Consider the following 23,315-nt stretch of genomic DNA (forward strand, 5'->3'; position numbering starts at 1 on the left):
TGCCACCCCTGTCTTGTCCTGGCAAGAGCTCTCCTTTAAGGAGGAGTGGAAGAAGACTCTTAGTTTGAAGTGGAGGTAGTGGAGGGGCTGGGGGAGCGGTAAGCATGGTCATATCGGGAAGGTAAAGAGATCAATCTCCCCAGGAACTCGGCGGCTGTGTCTGCCCATCCACAGCCTGTCGATTACTACCCTGCAAGGTTTCTGCTGCCTTCTAGAATCTGAACTGTCAACCAGGATTCTAGACATTGGGTCGATCCTTCAGACTTCTGGCTCCCCAGAGGGGCTCTCAGAACCCCAGGGCTCCTTGGAGAGTGGCAGACGCACCATGGCGATGCAGAAATGCTTTCCAAGTGTGCACTGGGTTATAAAGGCGCAGGCCGAAGAGCAGTGAGGAGAAAGCCCAGGCAGTCTGCCGCTCGGCGCCTTCGGCCAAAGCACACCCAGCACTTGACCCCCATGCTCTGTGGAAGGGACTGACATTTCCAGGAAGACCCATCAACTTTGAGTGGGATATTCCACATCTAAACTAAGCTGGTCCCGAGAGCAAGGCCACGGGAACCACCCACCGGCTGTGTTCTCAAGGCTGACAGCACCAAATCCCCTGTAGCAAGCAGTGGGTGTGCCCCAGGCTGTTTCCCTCACACCAGGAAGACCGTCCTGTCAACAATAGCTGCCCACCTCCTAGCGAAGACCTTCCTCTAAATGCCATGTAATGAGACAATCCATTTAACCGCGTCCACAGATGTGTCTGGAGAGGGAAAACCAAAAAGAAAAGGCACACGTCGTATATCTTACATTGAAAGAACTAAAGAGACAAATCCAAGCTTCAAGTTGCCGTACTGAAAGATCCCATGGGCAAAGTGTTGAATGATGCAGGAAGCATCAAAGAAAGATGGAAAGAACCCACAGTCTCTGTACCAAAAAGAAAAAAAGCCTCATCTACATTTCATCACGTCAGGAGATAGCATCTGAGCAAAAACCAATGGTGCTGAAGGAAGAAGTTCAAACTACACCTAAAGCATGGGGCTCCTAAAGCAAGACTCCAGGAATGGGTGGAATATACCCACTGAACTATTTCAACAACCTGATGAGGCACCAGAAGCACTACTTGGCCAACTGACTGGAAGAGATCCATATCTGTGCCCATTCCAAAGAAAGGTGACCCAAGAGAATGGGAAAATTATCGAATGATATCACTGATATCACGTGCAAATAAAATCTTGCTGAAGATCGCCCAACAATGGTTGCAGCTGTACATTGACAGGGAGCTGCCAGTAGTTCAGGCAGATTCAGAAGAGGATACGGAGCAAGGTATGTCATTGCTGACATCAGCTGGGTCTTGGCTCAAAGCAGAGTCCCAGAAAGGTGTTTACTTGTGTCTTATTGCCTGTGCAAAGGCCTTCAGCTCTGTGGATCATAACAAACTATGGACAGCCTTGAAAAGAGTTAGAGTCCCAGAACACTTCCGTGTGCTTGTGTGAACTTGTACATGGATCGATAGGCAGTGTGTAAACAGAAAAGGGGGATACTGCATGGTGTAAAATCAGGAAAGGTGTGTCAGGGTTGTATCCTCTCACCATCCTTATTCAATCTGGATGCGGAGCAAATCATCAGAGAAGCTGTACCATATGGAGAAGAATTCGGCTTCAGGATTGGAGGAAAGCTTATTAACAGCCTGCAATATGCAGAGGACACAGCCTTGCTTGCTGAAAGTGAGGAGGACTTGCAGCACGTGCTGATGAAGATCGAGGACTGCAGCCCTCAGTATGGATCACAACGCACCAGAAGGAAGACCAACATCCTCACAACTGGACCAATGGGTAACATGATAAATGGAGAAAAGACTGCACTTGTCATGGATGGGACTGACAATGCTCGTGGAAGCAGGGTTCAAGAGATCAGATGATGCGCTACACTGGGTGACTCGACTGCACCAGACCCCCTGAAGTCTTGAATGGCCAGAATGTTACTTTGAGGAAAGGTGTGCCGGATCCAAGCCATGGTCATTTCAATTGCCTCATAGGCATGTGGAAGTTGGAGACATTGGATAAGAAAGACCAAAAGGAGTCATTGCGTTTGAACGATGGTGCTGGTGAGGGATAGTCACGGTACCATGGACTGCCAAAAGAACCAACAGGTCTGTCCGGAAGAAGCGAAGCCAGAATAACCCTCAGAGGCAAGGATGGTGACGCTGTGCCTCGCGCACCTTGGACACATATCCAAGAGAGACTAGGCCCTGGAGAAGGGCATGATGCTTGATAAACTAGAGGGGCGGTGAAAAAGTGGCAGGCCCTCAACAAGTTGGGTTGACGCAGTGGCTGCAGCAATGGGCTCAAATGTAAAAACGATTGTGAGGCTGCCGCGGGGTCAGGCAGTGTTTTGTTCTGTGGTTCAGGGTTGCCGTGAGTCGGAACCAACTTGATGGCACCTCGCAGCAACATAGATGACACGTTCTGCCAGGTCTCGGAGCTTTTTCGGTCTTTCTTTCCAAGGAGGGCTCAGCCACATCAGGACGGAGGCTCTGCGGTCAGAGGGCAAAGCTGGGGCTTCCAGAGGGGACCGAGGCAATCCGCAGCATTCCCCCCAGTTTATATTCTGACTCTGCCACTGACTGAGGTGCCTTGGCTAAGTAAGCCAACCTCTCTGTCCCTGTTTCCCCATCTGTAAGGGAGGTCATAACGCCCACTTCCTAGCGGAAAGGATTACATTAGCTCCTGCCCGTCAGGCTCTGAGCACAGCACCTGACACACCGCGAGTCAGCCACTCCTCTGGCTTCCACCGCCCCTTCCATGAAGCCCACAGGACCGGTGCTCAGAGGGGGTGGCTGCTCCTCCACATGCCCCTCACAGTCCTAACGGGGGAAAGAAAGGCCTTTAGCCACGGGTCCCAGGGGGTCCCCTCCCCTGGCCTGCCTTCCAAGCAAAAGCATCTTCTAGCCCCTTCTCCTCCTCGCCCCGGCAGGCGTGTTCGCTTGCTCATTCGGGAGGCGTCCTGCTGTTTGCTGTGGGCGCCGTGGGCTGGGTCAGAGCTGCCTTTACAAGCCTGCTCGTGTTCTCACTCAGCCAAGAAGCATCCCAACTCAGCAAAAGCACATTTGTTGTTTGTTTCCCTTGGTCTTTCTGTGTTACCCAACGGAAGACAAAGCCCCAGATTGAGTAATGGGAGAGAAAGCTTAACACCCCCAAGCCTCACCACATCTGGATTCTGTGTCCAGCTGCCAAGTTTCAAATAGAGGTGCAATGAAATCACTGAGTCATGAGGTTTCTCTCTTCTCTCAGCCGCTCCCTGATGCAGTTCTTCCCTTGAACACACACACACACACACACACATGCAAGCACACGCACATGCAAGTTGCTGATGGAAACACCAGCAGACTCTCAGCTGTAACATCTGTTCGCTGTGATCTTGGTTCCACCAGCTACTTCAAAGCCGCCGTCCTTCAAGTTAAGCAGGCAACATCACCAGCGGGATTAACATAGTTGTTTCGTAGTTGGATATGACATCGACTCTTTATATCATGGGAGCCTGGCAGATTCCTAAAGACCCGTGGCTGTGCACCCAGAGACCGAACCGAACCGGGAAGGAGGGACAGAGGTGCCCCTGATCTGGGGCTGGGGCGGGGAGATGAGGCAGCCAGGCGGAACGTCTTCCTAGGGATTGTTCTCCCCATTCCTTCCAAGAAAGTTTGGGCTCCAAGGGTGCAGCAAAGACGTGGGGGTGACAAAGGCCCATCCGGAGGCTTCCGCGAGACGACGACCAGTATGCAATGCAAGAAGGAAGGGTCCTCCGGCCGGGGCCTGGTCCATCACCCTGCCTCCTAAAGTTTTCACTCTTTATAAAGGACACTTTGGAGAGGAGTCGGTCTTCCGAAACTGTCCCCAAGTCCAGTGCCTACTCTCTGGGCTCTGGCACTGGCACTGTGTCCACCTCACATAGGATGTTGATAGAGTCGGGCCATCAGACCCAGACAGCCGGGACCAGAGCCCCATGCCTGAGGACATACTTCTGCAGGCCTACAGGATATAGGAGCTCTCGGATGCCCCGCTGGGTTAGTGTGTCCTTTGGGGCTGGACTTCACTGATGCCCCCTGGTGCCCACAATAGACAGGGACTTAACCATGTTCGCGTCCCTGGGAGCTGGAGCTCTTCACTGGCTGGTGACAGGCAGCTGCTGGGGGAGGGTACAGAGCTCTGGAGAGTTGCCACTCTCCAAAGGGGTGACCTCTTGCAGTTCTTCCTTGCCATATGCATCCCTGGCCTCCTTGGACCGGGACTCACAAGTCTGAGACGGAGATTGTCTGCAGACTCGCCCCTTCCCTTGAAGGCCAGCTTCCAGGTAGGGCGGTCCCCACCCGGAGCGGGGAAGGTGGGTAATGCGGGGAAGCCAGGCTCCCACACAGGCTGTCACTGCCACTCAGGAAATGCATCTGCTCCTCTGCACACACCACCTGCCGTTTCAGAGGGTATCCCCCAGGCCCCAACACAGGGCAGTGAGTCCAGGCCCGTTTAGCACAAGCAGGGCGAAGGGCCAAAAGGTCAAGGGATGCCAGCGCCAGAGGGGGTTGGCTCTGTCTGAAGCTGGAGTTGTATCGTGGTCCTCAGACAGACTCAAGACCCCGTCCACATCCTCAGTCAGGGACAAGGCAGCTCAGGCTGGGACCACCCCCCTCTACCACCTCATCCCTCTGAAGGAAACTGGCTTTTCAGCCTCCTTGTCTGAAAGTGGACAGGGCCACTCAAAGTTCCCAAGGGGCTTCCAGCAGTTCACAGAGCTCACTGATCGGAACTGGCCTGGAAGAGCTGACTGGGCTCTGGGTCCCGTCTGCTTCTTCGCTCAGCTTAGCGTGAAGCTCCAGCGTGGTGACGAGGAAGGAGGATGGAGGCCGGCCAACTTGGGAGCCGTGGGAGCCCCGCAAGTCCAGGAGCATGGGTGGGACCATCTTCAGAGAAGCTCTGTGGTCACTGCCCCCTGGCCCCACGGAGCTGGTCCTCTGTCTCCTTCAGCCTCTGCACCTCAATGCCCATCTCTCTATCTCTCTCTGCGTCTGTTTGTCTGGTCTTCCTCACACCTGTCCCTTTCTCTCTCTGCGTTGTCTCCCCAATGTTCATTTTCCTCTAGTCTGAAAATTTTGTCGGATTATATATGGTTGTATGTATATATATATATATATATATATATATATATATATATATATATATATATATCCATCACTCCCCGCTTCTTCCATCTGTCTGTCTGCTCTTTGCCTTTCTCCGTTTCTCAGCCACTTATTCTTACTCTTCCTTTATGTCTCAATTTGTGTGTCTCTCTCTGCGTCTCGCTCGTTTCTGCATCTCTTTACCTTTCTCTCTCTATTTCTTTCCCTCTTCACTCTCTCTGTCTTCTTGTTTTCTCTTTCTCTCTCTCTCACGCCCCCCTCAAGCCCCCTTCCCCACAGTCTCTGTCCATGTCTCTCTGCCTGCATCCTCTCTCTCTGTCCCTCACTCGGTGTGTCTCTTCATATGCTTCTCTGTCTCTTCTCCCTGCCTCTCTCAGACTTTCTATCTGTCCCAACTCCCACCCTTCAGAGCCTGGCTTCCTGCCATGCCAAATGGGGATAGGGAGCTCCACCGAGTGCCCTGAGGGCTGTGGGCACCAGTCAGGATTCAACAAAGATGAGCAGCTGATGAGAAGGTGTAGCCCCCCCCCCAACCCCGCCAACCCCCCCCCCCTCTCAGTTAACAGGCACCCGAACAGTGAGAGAACAAACCCACATGGCCAAGACAGAAAATACCTTGGTAAACGGGGCTTAGTGCCCACCTGCCCACTCATGCCCATCTGGCTCACCTCTCTTTCCTGCTTGTGCCAACTGGAATCTAGGCGAAGGACAGGGGGCTCCTGGACCAGAGAGCTTCCATTTGCGGTCAAGCCCTTGCCTTAAATGGACACAAGGAGCCCTGGCTCCACTGCCAGAAGCAACTGTCCAGTGCAGACACCTCCTGGGTATGGAGGGGCCTTCTGCTGTGCCCCCAATTTTGGAGGGGAGGAGAGGGTCTATTGAAGCATTGGCTGGTCCAAGAGTCCTCAGGTTAGTCTCTGGCCTTTATCCTCCCTGCCACCCAGGCAGGATATTCCTGCCCCTCGCTTATCTTACACAGCTGCCTGCTTGTGTAAGCCCGGCCCTTCTCCCTGCAGACCCCCCTCTTGTCAACCTATCTGTGGAGCCGCAGCCGGTGTTAGAAGACAACGTCGTCACGTTCCACTGCTCGGCCAAGGCCAACCCTGCCGTCACCCACTACAGGTAAGAGCGCTGTGGAGGAGGCAGGGCCCCGTCCCTGCAGCCTATGCCCCGCCCATCACCTGGGGGGGGGGGGCTTATGGCTGTCAGCACAAGCACAGGATTGGTTCTGTGGGGGGCTCGTATCTGGCCTTTACCCAATAGCTTCTGTCCTTCTCATCAGTCCTGGCCTTCCCAACTCCTGGCCAGGTGAGGACTCCTGTCCCCTTCTCCCTCACCTTCTCCCACACCTCCCGGGCAGGAAAGAAAGGCTTCTTTCCCACCACCCTCACCCATCCAGCTCCTTCACTCCGTGCCTGCACATGCTTGACTTCTGCTGCCTACATCGCACCCCTGGGGGGGGGGCGGGATAGCATGTGCATTCCTGTTTTCTGAGAAGACAGAGAACGTCACAGAAAGAAAATGAGGAATACCAGGAACACCCGAACCTGGACTCCATACTGTCCAATAGGTCAGGTTGATTGTCAGGGAGAACTCACCCTGTGTAGGGGCACCTGGGAACCCTCTCCCCCCTGGCGCTGTGTAGCCCTTTCCCACATGCCAAGAAAGAGTCTGTGTGTATCTGCTCTCTCTCCCATGATGGGCCTTCTTCCAGGCAAGCACAGGGTATGGTGTGTACAGTTACTCAGTGAATACAGGCTGGGCGGTGAGACCCACAGCTCCTTCTCTGGGCCACGTCACCACAGTGACTTCAGCCTAAAACAGCCTCAGGGGCTCTCCAGGGCAGACTTGTGCCTCTCACCCCTCTAAACCCAAGACACTTACGCAGCCCCTCCCCTCGTTAACTTTTGATTATGAATTAGATGAAGGTTTACCAAACAGACCATCAGTTTTATGGTCAGCTATTTATACACATTTTGCTGCAAGCCATCCATTGCTATCCCTGTGGTGTGCCATCACTCACCCCACTTCTTCCCTGAGGTTCCTGTTCCCTTCCCTCCTTCCTTCCAAAGCCTCTGGACTTCAGAAGAATGCTCCCCTTTGATCCTAAATGGTTGATTGTTCTAACCTGCTTCAGTGAGTTTAGTTCCGGATCCAAAGCATGGTGGTTACTGTCCCGAGGGACCCGCTAGTGTTTATCAGACCAGTGAACCCAGTCTCGTTTATGATTTTGGATTTTGTTCCACAGTTTCCTCCCACTCTGTCCAGGACCACCTAATGTGATCCTGTCCAGAACAGCTGAGAATGGTAGCCGGGCACCATCTAGTTCCTCCGGGTCATGGAGGCTGGTGGTCTGCATGGCCCATTAGTCCATCGGACATGTTTCCATATGTCTTTTTATTTCCACCATTCTGCTTTCCTCCAGCAAGGGAGACACCAAGAGTTGCACCTTAGATGGCTGCTCACTAAACTCCAGTCACTACTCGCCACAGTGTAGAATTGCGTCCTTGTAAACCACATTGTCCCAGCTGAACTTGGTGTCCCCTGAGACCATGTCCTGATCCCTGAGCCCCACTAACTCATCCCCTCAAGGTGTTTTGTTATACCTAAGACATTTTCATCATTTCACCCCCGTTTGCTCCATCACATCCATGGATAGATTTGCCACAAAGGTACATACTCGTGTACAAGTGTTCTCTCTCAAGCCTATGTCTGTGTGTGAGTACACGCCCACTCTCCCACCCACACTTATCTCCACTGCCCGTCTAGCCAAGCAGCTGCTCACAGATGGCCACTGTGGCAGGAATGTATTATAACCATAACTATTTCTGTTGCCTCTAACTCTTGAAAATCCTCCAACATCTTGCCCTGTTTCCATCCATTTTGGCCAACCTCCTTCTTAATGTATGTTGCCTTCCCCTTCACCCAAGTTAGCGCTTATCTACCCCCTAGCCAGATGACTCACCTCCATTAGACACAAGTCACTCACCTCCTTTAAACCCAAGCCTCTCACCTCCTTATCTCAGGAAGCTTGCCTTCCCCAGGCAGAAGATGCTCTCCTCCTTTAGACCCAGCTGCTGGCCTCCATTGCCCTCAGAACACCCACCTTCTTCCCCTGAGGACTCTAACCTCCTCGCCAGTATTCTCTGATGGTGGAGCCCCGCTCCCTCCTGATGGTGGGGCTCAGAGTATCCTTTCTGCGGGAAGAGCAGGTTATTAATTTATTGCAGCAGTAGCAAGTGTTAGGGATGCTAATGATTCTAGACTTTGAAAATTAAGCCAGCCGTGGCAGGTGGAAAGTAGGAAAGACAAGACGCATCCCAGCAAGCACGGAGCAGTATGCGAGGAAACAGGCCAGAGAGTCAGCCGGAAGTGTAGCGTGGAAGAAGGCGGTGCTTCTGACCATGGGAATGCAACTAAGCCACACTGGAGCCAGAACCTAGGAAGATGTAGGGTTTCCAACGCTGGGGCTATTTTCAAATCAGTTAAAAATCCCCCTGGGCCATCTGACTTAACTGCCCATTGGCCTGGAAGCGGAGAGAAGACCGAGGTGACCTTGAAGGTCATTCTGAGCCACTGGACTGCAGGCCCCCTTGGGCCATGCAGCCTCGTCGGGCTCAGAAGAGCAGGGCAGAGCTGCTCGTGCCTGGACCTGACACCTCTCTGAGAGTGACCACAGATGCACAAAGGAACACCTAGCGGAATCTTTGTCTCCGTATGCATTTGGCTGCTTCCTTCCTACTCCCAGTTCTTCATTCAGAGTCCCCAAACACCAGACACAACATACACAGAGAACCTCTAGTGTCCGTTTCCTGGGGCAGCCCTCCGTAGACCAAGTCCCCCAAGTGCCCAGACACCGGAGCACACAACTTCCCACTTTTAATTCTCATGCTCTCTTCCCCTCCTTCTATAAGACTCTCCACATCATCCAAGAACCTAGCTACCAGAAGCCTGAGACAGTGAGCCTGACCCCATCATCCACAGGCCTTCCCCCAAACCCCATACTTCTCACCAGGGCGTGTTGAACAAAAACCCTTCAGCCAGGCTGCTGGGCCTGACTCTCAGGATGACCAACTTCACGAAAGCAGGACACTAAGGGTGACACTATCAGGAGCCTTGGTGGCATAGTGAGTTATGCACTGGGTTGCTAACCTTGAAGTCAGCAGTTTGAACCCCCCAGTCACTCTGTGGGAGAGAGATGAGGCGTTCTACTTCTGTAAAGAGTTACTGTCTTGGAAACCTGCAGGGCCAGTTCTACCCTCTCTTCTAGGGTTGAGATGAGTCAGAATTGACCAATGGCAGGGAGTTTGAGGGACTGTGTTATTGTTTTGCTTTTAGGAATGGGCATACCCTGACTGCCATTGAGTCAGTGCTGACTCATAGCACCCCCTGTGGGTTTCCGACACTGTCACTGTCTCAGGAGTAGAAAGTCCAGTCTTTCTCCCAAGGAGCTGCTGGTGGTTTCAAACTGTCGACCTTGCAGATCATAGCCCAATGGGTAACCACTATGCCACCAGGGCTCCTGCAGGAGGATAAGAATGAAGTCTAAGCATGCCCTTAACAGAAGGGTCAGGAAAAGAAGATGAGCCAGCCAGGATGCAGTACAGCACCAATGAAACATACAGTTTTCCTCTAGTTCTTTAATGCTCCCCACCCCCACTATCATGATCCCAATTCTACCTTACAAACCTGGCTAGACCAGCGGATGTACACTGATACAGATCAGAGCTGAAAACACAGGGAATCCAGGACTGATAAACCCCTCAGGACCAATAATGAGAGTACCCATACCAAGAGGTTAAGGGGAAAGTGGGGGAGAAAGGAGAACCGATCACAATGATTTACATATAAACCCTTCCCTGGGAGCAGACAACAGAAAAGAGGGTGAAGAGAGACATCAGACAGTGTAAGACATGACAAAATAATAATAATTTATGAATTATCAAGGGTTCGTGAGGGAGGGAAGGAGGAGGAGGGAGGGGGAAAATGAGGAGCTGATACCAAGGGCTCAAGTAGAAAGAAAATGTTTTGAGAATGATGAGGGCAACAATGTACAAATGTGCTTGACACACTGGATGGGTGGTTGGATTGTGATAAGAGTTGTACGAGCCCCCAATAAAATGATATTTTTTAAAAAGTGTAAATAAATGGATGAATCCGTCCTGGTAAACTAAAAGAAAAGAAAAAAAGAATGAGGCCTAAGCCTGCTTATTGAGAGAGTCATAAAGCAAATGTGACAAAATGAGTGATAGCGAATCCAGGTGAAGGGACCATAGGGGCTAATTATACTGTTCCTTCGAGTTTCATTTAGTGTGGGGTTTTGGTTTAGTTTAGTTTTTCTAAAATAAAAATCAGTACACAGCCAACCACAGAATCTGCAAGTTCAAGGTCACAGTGTCCTTGTGGCTTTCCCTCCCTCTGCCTCCGGTCCGAAGCTCCCAGAGGAGGCACTTGCTCTCCTTACAGAGGAGGAGCCACCCTGCTCCTGTCTGCTTGCTCAGTCCCGCAGGTGCTGCTGTAACACAGGGACCACAGTGGGTGATTTTAAAGATCAAACCTGACATCCTGAAGACTAGAAGGCCAAGGCAGAGTCTAGGTTGTGTGACTTCTTCCTGTCAGTCGCCCAACCGCATGTGGTGTCGGTCTTCCCCTGGGTGTGTGTCTCTGTGTCCATTCAGCTCCTCTCTGTAAGTCAGAGGTGATTAGGTTTCGAACCCACCTTATTTGATTGATCCAATTACATGACAAAGAAAATCCCCTGGTACCAAACACGGGATTTGCAGGGCATCTGTTAGGATTTCAACACATGTTTGCAGGGAGTGGGGGGTGGGCACGATTCAGTCCGTTTCTCATCCCCTCCTGATCTTTGGCATTCGCCTGGGGTCCTGCAGGGAGGGTCTGGCTCCTCCAGGGGGTTATTGGGCAGGAGGCAAGTGGAGAGGACGGACAGGCCCTCCTTCTGTGAGGCCTCCACAGTTACCCCAACTGTCTGTCTAGGTGTGGGCATTGGATCCACGAGGAAAAGCCTTAAGCAAATCTGTCACAGAAGTACATTGATTTTTCCAAACTGACACTGACAAGATTACAGGGATCTCTGCTGCTTGACTCCCGGCTACGCGATTGCTTCCTCCCCGCCCCGCGCAGAGCGGTCCTCTCTAGAGTCCAAAACAAGCCTCCTCTGCCCGCTCCCAGGGGAGAGGGCAGCTCACACACAGTGCCCAGCAGCACGGCTGCTGTCCTCAAGGGACGGCCAGCAGCCCCGCTGGTGCCTGTCCTGTTTCTCTGCTGTGTCTGCGCCCAAAACCGATGGCAGCCAGGGGACCCCTCCCCAAGATGGAACCTGGGGCTATTGGCAGCTGTGATGGGCGAGGCCTCCGGATTCGGCGACGTAAATAATTAATCCTCTTACATTTGCTCAGACCAAATTAGACATTGATTGGGAGAGGCTCGGAGGACTGCTGCTTCGGAAGGCTGGGCGAGGTGGAACAAGCCACAAAGGGTTGGGGGGGGCGGGGAGTCGGGGGGGGGGCGAGGCACAGAGGACCGAGTAGGGTTGGTGGGAAGCTAAGCTAAAGGACAGACAGAGAGAGGGGCCGAGGGGACAGGGTGGCTGTCCAGCTGCGTGGGTGCTGTGTTTTAAGCCTCTGGGCTCCTGTGGCAGGGGCTGGCCGTGTCTGAGCTGAAGGCAGGAAGGAGCAGGGCACACGCAGGGACCCAGAGGTCCTGATCAGAGACACCCTGAGGCCCAAGACCTGCAGAAGGACAGAGGTTTCCCTGCCTGCTCCTCGGAGAGCTCCTTCCCATGGTTGTACAGCGCCCGTCTCCAACAGAGGAGCACCAGGGCCAAGCTAAGGGCAGTGGGTGCCCAGACGGCGGTCAGACACACAGGGCCTGCTGCTGACCAGGAAGCTCCTGTCCCCACAGCAGCAGTCCCCACCTCCGTTTCTTCCTGGGATTCCCTCACTGCCAGGAGACAGATAGGCCAGCCTGTTGGCCTAGAATGTCACACTGCCTCTCTGACCTGTTGAGAGCTCAGCTCCTCCTGAGCTCCTCAGGGCCAGGCAAGTGTTTCCATCCGCTCTGACTTAACCCTATGAGGGCCCAGCTGGAGAGAAAGGAAGCCCCACCTTCCACCAGACACCCCCACCCCCACTCCCTACAGCTCCTTAGAGCCAGCTGGCTGGCCGGAGCCCAGGTAGACAACCTAGCAGAGGCCTGGGCAGGACTGGCAGGCCTCCCCTCCAAGTTGAATCTGCACGCTGCCTGGCTATGCAGCTCCCTGGCCCCTCCCGGCCCACCATGGAGGGAGCTGAGGTGGGACGCAGACCCCAACTGAGCAGCTGGAACTGAATTTGTCAGCCTCAGGCAGGGGCCGTGCCTGACTATTAAATCTGGTCATTAAATTAAAGTTAGGAATTGAAATGATTCATGAATAACTCATAATGGTTTGTTGGGAAGCTCCTTAAGCTCTCAGGGAGCGATGGTTTGCTCCGCTGTTAAACTATAATTGTTATTATTAATCGTGTTCTTAATAATTACCCAATATTAATTTGTGATAATAACCACATGGCGCCGGCTTAGGCACCCCATGTGATGCACAGAGACGGCCCTCTCACGGGGCTGGGCGGCCAGACCACCAAATAGTGACTGGTGGGAAGAGCCGGGCAGCCAGCCTCTGTGGGGGGGCGGGGGGGAGTTGGAGGAGGAGGAGGAGGGAGGGAGGGAGGGCTGAGGGCAGGGACATAGCCACTGCCAAGGGGCAGCGGAGGCCAGGAACCTCACTAGCTCCCCAGAGGGGAAGACTCAACCAGGCCTGCAGGGTGAGGGAGGAGCAGTTGGAGGGTTGTGAGAAAATAGGGGGTGCTGCTACAGAGGATCATGGGAAACCTCTCTATGCCTCATAAGGAGAGACCTCGGCCCTGCACAAACACCCTCACAACACCCTCCTGCAGTCACCATCCCATTCACCTACACACGCCACACACTCACACCCTCCCTCACTCGTACATACACACGCACACACCACACATTCTCTCTCTCTCTCACACACACACATACTCACACCCTCCCTCACTCGTACACACACATGCACACACCACACATTCTCTCTCTCTCACACACACACACTCACACCCTCCCTCACTCGTACACACACATGCACACACCACACATTCTCTCTCTCTCACACACACACACACTCACACCCTCCCTCACAGCACAGCCACACACACGTGCACACACCACACATTCTCTCTCTCACATACACACACAGTCTCCCTCATAAACACATGCAAACACACACCCTCACATATGTGCACACCCACATATTCTCTCACTCATAAGTACACTCACATATACATAAACTATCCTGCCCACACGCAGGTATGTGCACGCGCTCAATGCAGACCTAGGGCCACCCCACAGGATGCCCGCATATGGGCCCAATGCCCCAACCCCAGGGTCAGAACACAGACAAGCCCCAGGCTGGGCAGTCTCTCCCTCCCTCGGCACACTACTGTCTCCCGGCAGAAAGGCAGCAGCCCCACCAGAGCCCATGACTGAGTCACGGCCTATGAAGCGCGCAGCCATGGGACAAAGAAGGACCATTGCTGGGAGCACTTTCAGGGAGAGCAGGCCCACCTCAGCCCACCCCCACCCCCAGGGGCAGGAGTTGGCCAGGAGAGCTGAGACAACAGGCCCAGGGGAAGGGAGAACCTCATTTCCCACACTGTTTCTAACTGTTTGGAATGTAAGCTCCTGAAGCCCATGGGGCTGCATGTGTGTTTCCATCTGCATCGGGCACGCACTTGCCACTTCTGCACCCATGTACTCAGCCTCTTTCACCGTCACTTGAGAGAGGGCGACCATAGAGCTCCGAGCCAGGCAGCCAAGCTATCTGGTGACAGATAGTGGGGTTACCCAGCTGGGTCCCCGGCCAACTGACGAACGGAATAGCCAACCCACCTCCCACCAGCATAACTCACCCATCAAGTGACCCATGACCAACTGACCAAAGCCCACCATGACTGCTATGGGTGGATTGAATTGTGTGCCTCCCCCCTAAAAAAAACACCAAATTATATATAGTAAATAATATTTAGTAAATGTATATATATATATATATATATATATATATATATATATATATATATATATAGTAAATGCTCACCCCCAGGTTGATGGGTGTAATCTCACTTGAGAATGGGGTTTTCTTTATTACATTAGTGAGCATATACCAGTTGAAAGTATGTATTAAGCCCCCCACCACCATGGTATAAACTGAGCTGCTGGAGCCCAAAGAGATTGGGGATAGATGCCAGGTCACATGAAGGTCACCAAGCAAGGAGGGACAAAGGCTGAAGAGAGCTAGCCCGCAGGCACCCCCACGTCAGATGCGCTGCTTCCTAGCCCGTGGGAAACCGCCGTCCTGGCTGCGAACGCTCCTGGTGTGCCGCTTCTGTCTTGGCAGTGTTCGGTGGCTAAGGCAAGTGAGAACAGGACCGCAGCAAACCTGGCCCGGGCACACCTCAGGGACTTTGCCCAGGGCCAGCGCCCCATGCTCAGGTGGGCCGGACGCTTCCAGCTCCCAGAGAGACGTGCCCCAGGAGAAGGGGCACCCCTACTGCTCGAGGCCCCCCCAAGCCCACAGAGCCTCTGTTACAGGTGGGCCAAAAAAGGCCACATCATCCAGGAGGCGTCGGGAGAGGTGTACCGAACCACAGTGGACTACACGTACTTCACCGAGCCTGTGTCCTGCGAGGTCACCAACGCGCTGGGCAGCACCAACACCAGCCGCACGGTGGATGTCTACTGTGAGTGCCGTCACACGAGGCATCTGCCAGCAAGGGGCAGCGTGGGGGAGCCGGGGAGCCCGTCTGGATTCACTCAGGCACACAGTGCTTTGCACCTTACAAGGAGCTCCCTGGTGTGGTTTCGGGTCTGTCTTGACCCTCACATTGAGGCAAGGGACCCAGATGAGGAGTTGGGCACCCAGGATCACACAGCAAGGTGCAGAGATCGTTTTAGTTGTTGTTATTTTCTTTTGCTTTGTTTTTGTGCTTATTGTTATCTCCGCGTGTCTAGCTAGATGAGATAGGCTGGATAAACAATCCGGAGAAGAAAACAATGGGACCGACGGTTCTAGGGAGACATGGGAGAGCGGGAGGGAGGGGAAAGGAGGAGCGTGTCAACAAACCCAGGGACAAGGTAATAACAAGTGATCGAAACTCGATGGCAAGGAGGGCATAGGATGCCTGGTCGTGCTTGGGCAAGTGCAATGTAGCTGAGAGGAATTACTGAGAGTCGAATGAAAGTCAAACATGATAGTGGGACAAGAGGAAAGTAAAAGGAAATAGAGGAAAGAACTAGGAGGCAAAGGACATTTATAGAGGTCTAAATACAGGCATGTATAATGTAAATATATTTATATAAAATAGGGAAATAGATCTCTGTACATATATTTATAGGTTTAGTGTTAAGGTAGCAGACGGACATTGGGCCTCTATTCAAGTACTCCCTCAATGCAAAAACACTTTGTTCTAATAACCCGGCGTTCTGTAATGCTCATCTTCCCAACACAATTGCTGAAAACAAAATGGGTGCATAAGCAAATGTGGTGAAGAAAGTTGATGGTGCCTGGCTATCAAAAGGTGTGTGTGTGTGTGTGTGTGTGTGTGTGTGTAGTCTTAAAGGCTTGGAGATAAATAAGCAGCCATCTAGTTGAGAAGCAACAAAGCCCACATGAAAGAAGCACACCAGCCTTTGTGATCACGAGGCATTGATGAGATCAGGTATCAGGCATCAAAGACCCAGAACAAAACAAAAAAAAATCATATCCACGTGAATGAAGGGGAGTGCAGAGTGGAGCCCCAAAGCCCATCTGTAGACAATTGGACATACCCTTACAGAGGGTCACAAGGAAGAGACAAACCAGTCAGGGTGCAGTAGAGCACCAATGAAAAATACAGCTTTCCTCTAACACTTTAATGCTCCCCCGCACCCACTATCATGATCCAATTCTACCTTACAAATCCAGCTAGACCAGAGCATGGACACTGGTACAGATAAGAGCTCGCAATGCAGGGAATCCAGGACAGATAAACCCCTCAGGACCAATAATGAGAGCATCAATACCAGGAGGGGAAGGGCAAGGTGGGGGAAGAAAGCAGGAACTGATCACAATGATCAAAATATAACCCCCTCCCATGGGGACGAACTACAGAGAAGTGGGTGAAGGGAGACATCGGTCAATGTAAGACATGAAAAAGATAATAATTTATAAATTATCAAGGGTTTAAGGGGGGAGGGAATGAGCTGATAGCAAGGGCTCAAGTAGAAAGAACATGTTCTGAAAATGATGACGGCAACATGTGTACACATGTGCTCGACACGATGGATGGATGGATGGATTGGGAGCTGTAAGAGCCCCCAATAAAATGATTTTTTTTTAAACAAAAGCACTGAGACCAGGCACAGGGCCCACTCCTATGCCTTCTGCCTCCCGCATGGAGGCCCGACCCGTAGTTGGAACTTCCAGCCCGCCTGGCAGAATAGCTGGATTTGTTCACGATCGGCATTGCCACGTGTGCTCGCCTTTACTGTGTGGAAGACACGGTACTAGCTCGCTTTATTAACCCCACCACCCAACCCCAACAGCTTCAGTAGAAGTCTGTCACTCCTTTCCACATCAAATGACTAATCCCAGTCATCTGACCCCCAGTACGTCATGAAAGGGGCTGCCTGCCCAAGCTTGCACCTGAGCCAGCCCCTGGGAGAGCCCCGGGCTCACAGTGGAGGGTGGGTGACGGAATGGGTAGGTGGCTCCGGTGGGCACCCATGTGTTGGGACAGGAGAGGAGCCGTCACTGACACTCACGGACACTTAGCAGTGTGGGAGGGCTGACCAGGGAGTGTGGTGAGCGAGGGCGGGGAGCAAGCTGAGTAAGAGAGCATGAGGTGGAGACACCAGCGGGGCCCCAGCTCGCTCTTTAGCTCAGTGCCCCCTCAGGAGCTTGGCCAGCGGCACACAGGATAGCTCATTCCCCAGGAGGGGAGGAGAAGCTGGCTGACTAGTAGGAGGGCTAGGAGGAAGGCCTCTTTGCCACGTACTGAACGGTCTGAAGCCAGGTGGGGCCAGGACAAGGGGAGCGGTAGGAGCACCCTAGATAAAGCCCAGCACAAACTAAGTCATGAACTTTCTTTCCCTGGGCCAAGTGCTGTCCACACATGGGATCCCTGAGGGGAGGCCCAGCTTGGAGAGAGAGAGAGAGAGAGTCACAGACCACAGGACCAAAGCAAGGAGATGGCCTGAAACAAGTGGAGGTGGCATAAGACCACTCCCTGCAGCAGAAGTGGGGCCGGAGGAAGTGGGGAATTGGAAGGTCTCAGGTCTCCCCACCCACCTAAGCCCTGTCTCCTCCGTCCTCCTGACCACAGTTGGGCCCCGGATGACCACCGAGCCCCAGTCGCTGCTGGTGGACCTGGGATCTGACGCCGTCTTCAGCTGCGCCTGGATTGGCAACCCTTCTCTGACCATCGTCTGGATGAAGCGGGGCTCTGGCGTGGTGAGTGGCAGGCAGCTCAGGCGGTCGGGGCCAGGGCTAGGGGGATGACTTTCCAGGGCCCTCTCACTCTTAATGGGCAGAGTCTGCCTCCATAGAGCCATGGTGACTCAGTGAGTTCGGTATTGGACTTTCACCCACAAGGTTGGCGGTTCAACCCTACTAGCCACCCCTCAGGAGAAGGAGGAAGCTGTCTGCTCCCATAAAGATGTACAGTCTGAGAAACCTGATATGGGCCACTGTGAGTTGGAATCAACATGATGGCAATTGGTGGGTTAAGGGTTAAGGCCAGTGTAAGTTAAAGGGCAGAGGGGACCCCAGATTCCTGCGTGTAAACCCTTAGCCCTAGGCAAGGGGGTAGGCATTGTAGGTTTCCATGAGCCTTATGAGTGTTTGGGGAGTCCAATGACCCCAACTCAAATATATTTTGTAGAGACCCTAAAACAAGGCAAAAACATATCATCCAGATGGTGGGGCTCACCACAGGGTGCCAGGATGGTGTCCCAAGGGTTCACGCCATGTGGCTACTTAGAGAACTTGGGAAACAGAAGCAGTTGTCACCCCATCTTGTTTAGCAGCAAGTCAATTCACAGGGTCTCAGGTGGAGCTATGGTATGGGGAGATGTATACAGATGGGGACAGTTCCAGAATTGGTTCTCCCCCCGCCCCCTGACCGTTATATCGTGTCAGGCTGTGACTCCCGCCGTGTAGCCCTGGAACCCCAATTGCTATGAAAAGCATCTTTAGGCAAGTCTCTGAGGGTGAGATGCCCTTCTCTGGGCTGAGTAACACTCTCCCCCCTCTCCCCCAACACACACACACACACACAGCCACTGTTGTTGTTAATCCGTGTTGTCTAGTCAGTTCCAGCTCATAGCCCCACTATGTACAACAGAACAAAACGCGTGTCCAGGGTCTTCCTCTTTTCACTGCCCTTCCATGGTGTCCTTCTCCGGAGACTGGCTTCTTTTGAGAACATGTCCATAGCAGAAGGGTCTGAGGCTATAAATCATTGCTAGGGCAGATAACCTCATCTTTCTCGCTTTCTCCCAAAGAGCTGCTGATGGGTTTGAACCACTGGCTTGGGGTTATCAGTCCAATAGAAACATCAGGGCTCCTCTGGCTGGCTCCAAAAGCCACATGGCCATCAAGTCGATGCTGACTCACAGTGACCCAAAGGACAGGGTAGACCTGCCCCTGTAGGTCTCCAAGACTCCAACTCTTTATGGGAGCAAAAAGCCTCATCTTTCCTCCTTGGCGGGACTGGTGGTTTCAAACTGGTGACCTTGAGGTTAGCAGCCCATCTTGTAACCCACTGGGCCACCAGGGCTCCTTTGGGGGTGGGGGTTGTAATCCACGTTCAAACACACTGCCTGAGGGTAACCACGTAGTCCATGGTCAGAAAGAACTTAAAGGGACGTCGAATTTCCATCAGGATTCAAAATGGAGTTGGGGCTCCCAGCATAAGCGCGTAGCCCTTCTGAAAACCAAGTGCTTAGACGTTAAGCTCTAATACGTGAGAAAACATTGTCACCAGCATGGCTTCTCAACTTCCCTAAGGGTTGTTCTCCTTTAGCCTTTAGGTAAGCATTGCTGCCTCTTTACGTCATTTTTATTTTTAATGTCTGTATTTTCCAGGTATGCGTCTATGTTTGCCAGTGCAAAGCCAGCGAGGAGGGGGATGGTGGGGGGGGGGGAGCAGGAGGAAACTGATAGGCTTCCATATGCCAGACACACCCTGTCCGTAAAGGATCACTGTGCCCATTACACAGATGAAAACAACAACAACTGAGGGGCAGAGAAGGTCAATAATGGACCACAGCTACGAGCATCCACAGGCGGAGCTGGGATTCACACTCGGATCTAGCTAATGCCCGAGTCTGTGTTGTTTCATCACCCCGAGCTATATCCCAAAGAGATGCTGAAATGAGTCAGGAAAGCGAGGGCACAGGACAATTGCACCCATGCATCGCCTGGGAGAGGAGAGGCCAGCGCAGGTGCCAGGAGCCCAGCATCCTACTAAGTCCCCAAACAGAGAGATTCCCTCCTCTCCCCACCCCTCCTCCCAACACCATGTGGCTGTTATTAGCTCCCGTCCAGTTGACCCCTGATTCATGGTGATCCCAGTGCCCAATCATTTTCAGATCAGACCGCGGTGGCCCATAGACTTTCCATTAATCATCAGGTCTTTCTTCCTAGTGCTCTTAGTCTGGATGCTTTGCTGAAACGTGTTCAGCATCATAAGCAACACTCCAGGCCCTGAGGTGGTGCATTGGTCAGAAATGGGACCCGGTCTCCCGAGTGGAAGTCCAGACTTGTGTCACTCAGCTGGCACATCCAGCCCGATCTTTGCATCTGATCCTCCTCATTTCTCCTAGGTCCTGAGCAATGAAAAAACCCTGACCCTCAAAACCGTGCGTCAGGAGGATGCTGGGAAGTACGTGTGCCGAGCAGTGGTTCCCCGGGTGGGGGCCGGGGAGCGAGAGGTGATGCTGACAGTCAATGGTGAGAGCCCACTGGAGCTGGGGCTGGGGCTGGGACAGGAGGGGGGGAGGGGCCCATGCTTCCTGGTGCCTGACGTCACTGCAAGGGAGAATCGTTGGTTCTGTCTCTTGCTACCACCTGCCACAATATTTCCATCACTGCCCAGAAGGGTGCAAATTGGACAGGGTAGTCTTTCGTGATGTCTCGAGAAATTCCTAGTACTGGCAGTTTCTGGATTCGGACGTCAGTTCCTCGCTATGCCTGTAATAACTTGCAGGTAAGTTGCAGCAGGTGCATACGGTACGTGCCGTTCTTGGTCAACCTTCCATCCAGGTGACGGTTAAAACTTGCACATGAAGCGCCTGGAGGTGATTGTGATGAAGAATGTGTTGTGAGCGGGGTCGGTCAGTCATTTCAAAGTGAGGGCTTGTTTGAGGTAAATTCTGACAATTAGAATCCTGGGCACCATCGGTATATCCCTTCTTTGTTAACCTCGGAGGCCTTAGGAATGATCGCTGACCCATTTCCTTCTGAGTGTAGAAGAAAGGGTCAGGTGGTCACTTAGTGACCTTTGGCCCACCTGAAGTGTCCCTGACCCTGGTGGAGAACCTAAGGGGACATCTCTGAGCACGCTGGCTGTCCTCTTCTCCTTGTGTTGGAGCTGCTCCACCTAGAAGATCCATGGCTAAGGGACATGGTTAGGAGACAAGGGCGTCAGACAGGTCAAGATAATGTTAGGTAGAAGGTCATGGTGAACTGACACCTCACTCAGACCCAACACAGTTGATATCAGAAGGAACATTCTGGAAGTCCCTGCCATGATATGTACCTGGAGAGAGTCAAAATCAAAACTGCTGCTTTGAGAGGATGAGAAACGGGAAGGTCACATCGCTCTGCCTTTTCCAGATGTCCTCACTTAGCTGGGTACCTGGTCTCAAGCCTCACATCTGCCCTGCCCTAAGTTCTTTGGGAATTCCCTCCTCTCACCACAATTCAGACCAGAGCCCCAACACCCTGAACCAGCGCCCGAGGGTGAGCAGATATCTGCAGGGCCTCTGAATTCCAGCCCCAAATCAGGGCCCTACAGCGGGACTGAGCAAAGGTTCTAGAATTACCCCAATTCTGCTTCTTCCTACCCCAGGAAGGTACCTGCCAACAGCCTCATCTCTCCCCCAGCCCTGCCCACTTTGCTGAGATACTGAAGCCAGCTTGATGATTCCTTAGCTCGCCCGCTCCACTGTCCCCATCCACCAGCCCCTCCACATGAGACTCAGGAGCCACATAGAGAAGGTGACAACACCCAGAACCCAGAGTGCTCACAGGCCACCTGGTCGAAAACCCCAATCCTTCCTGCCTCTCCCTATATGTCCCTAGGAAGCCGCCAATGAATTGGTGCTGCAGGGCTAAAAATAACAGCATCTGATGGTGCCTCCTTGTATCCATGGCAACACGGACTGCAGCCTTTTCCTGCCATGCCCAGTGTCTGACACGGCCGTGATGACATCAGTGGAAGCCGCGGCCCATCTTGGGGTCCCCCTGAGGGGGTCTGGTCTGCTACCCCATGTCCAGCATGCTGAGCTCCTCCCTCGGACTCCCTCCAAGGCCCCCATGCCTGAAGCTGGGAAATGAGCCTCCTCCTGCTGGGGAGGGAAGGAAGGAGAGGCTGACATTATGTGTACTTCAGAAGGCAAGCCCTTCCCTAGCAGAGCTTTAAAGTGGTTTATCGTGGGGAGGACACCCCCTGGGAAGCCCAGGCCTGGGTTGGACAATCTTTCCAGATGGAGCCCTGGAATCTTCCCAGTATTTGATCTGTGGTCGCCAAGCCCATCTTTCCAAACCATTCCTTTCCTGCCATGTTCCTCTGTGTTCCAATCCCTTCTTCCCGTCACTGCCCAGAAACTGGGGATTGGGGGAGGGGGGGGCATCTACAAGATACCAGGCAAATGCATGTGTGGCTATGGGCTTCTTAAATAAAAGCAAAAATCAGGAGAAAGAAAGGGAAGCGGGGCTGGATGCTGCCCTGACTGCCAGGCAACCTCCCGCTGGAGGCCAGCGAAGGAAGGGCCGCTGCGGGGCTCTTGGCTGCAGTCATTTGAGGGAGCCTCGGGCATAGTGGTGCCCAATCGAGCTGTGAGCCAGGGGGCATCAGGGTCGGCATGGACTCCACGGCAGTAGGTTTGGTTTGGTAGAGGGGTGTTTCCTGAGAGCCCTGGTAGAATGGTAGGTTACGCATTGAGCTGTTACTGCAAAGTCAGCAGTTCAAAACCACCAGCCACTCCCAGGGGGAAGAGGAGGGATTTCTGCTCCTATAAAGAATCCCAGGCTTGGAAACCCACAGGAACAGCTCTGCGCTGTCCTCCAGGACGGTCCATCATGAGCCAGGATCAACTGGATGCCAGTGAGAGAGGAAGAGAGGGGACTCCTTGCCTGAGGCAGGGAGATGGAGGCAGTGGCTCAGAGAAAGAGGTGGGCCAACTGTTGTTGTGTCGCAGACTATGGGTCTATCTCTGGATGGCAGGCGCCCTTGGGAAAGCCACGTGGACATGAGCTGAGGGGCTCTGGCCTAAAAGAGTCCAGGATAAGAGAAGTCTCTTTCATCAAAACACACCCCCGCCTGCAGAGGTGCTGGCCAGGGCCCCTCAGAGAAGATTTGGCTCAAACGGAGGTCGAGGTCGGTGGGAAGGGGGAATTCCCATGAGCCATGCCTCTTTCAACCTCATTTCCTTCTACCCTTACTTTGGCTTTCTGTTAAAATGTTCATTCGAAAGCATAAATTTGCATTTTAGAACTACCCTCCAAAGAATTCCTAGTTCCTGGTGAGGCATCCTCACCTTCAGCCCAAGAACAAAACAATGCACCATTCAGCCTCCTCAAAAGCCCCTCCTTCCCCCCCCCTCCTGCCCTCTGGCCAAAGGTTTCTTTGATGCTCAGGGATGAAAGGGAGTTAAGGCAGGTTTACCTGGGCGTTTTCCTGGGCATCCCTACCTGAGGCTCTGCCCTGCCCAAGGCCATCCTAAACTCCATGGAAATCATCTGAGTGTTTCCCTCCCTCCGGCTGAGAGCTACTCATAGAAATGCAAATCTGTTTTAATTAAGGTGGCTAATAAACAGCAA

At 53.0% G+C, this 23,315-nt stretch overlaps 1 protein-coding gene across 1 annotated transcript in view; it reads left to right on the top strand.

The window, feature by feature from the left end:
* KIRREL3 (kirre like nephrin family adhesion molecule 3) overlaps nucleotides 1–23,315 on the top strand; it is a 173,044-nt gene that overhangs the window by 128,663 nt on the left and 21,066 nt on the right. The window contains exons 7-10 of the mRNA XM_075527996.1: nucleotides 6,175–6,280; nucleotides 14,822–14,970; nucleotides 17,593–17,720; nucleotides 20,096–20,222. Of these exons, the coding sequence (XP_075384111.1) occupies nucleotides 6,175–6,280; nucleotides 14,822–14,970; nucleotides 17,593–17,720; nucleotides 20,096–20,222 (510 nt within the window). The remainder of the gene's footprint in view (nucleotides 1–6,174; nucleotides 6,281–14,821; nucleotides 14,971–17,592; nucleotides 17,721–20,095; nucleotides 20,223–23,315) is intronic.

This window comes from Tenrec ecaudatus, chromosome 12, assembly GCF_050624435.1.
Source record: "Tenrec ecaudatus isolate mTenEca1 chromosome 12, mTenEca1.hap1, whole genome shotgun sequence".
In the NCBI taxonomy this organism is placed as follows: Eukaryota; Metazoa; Chordata; class Mammalia; order Afrosoricida; family Tenrecidae; genus Tenrec; species Tenrec ecaudatus.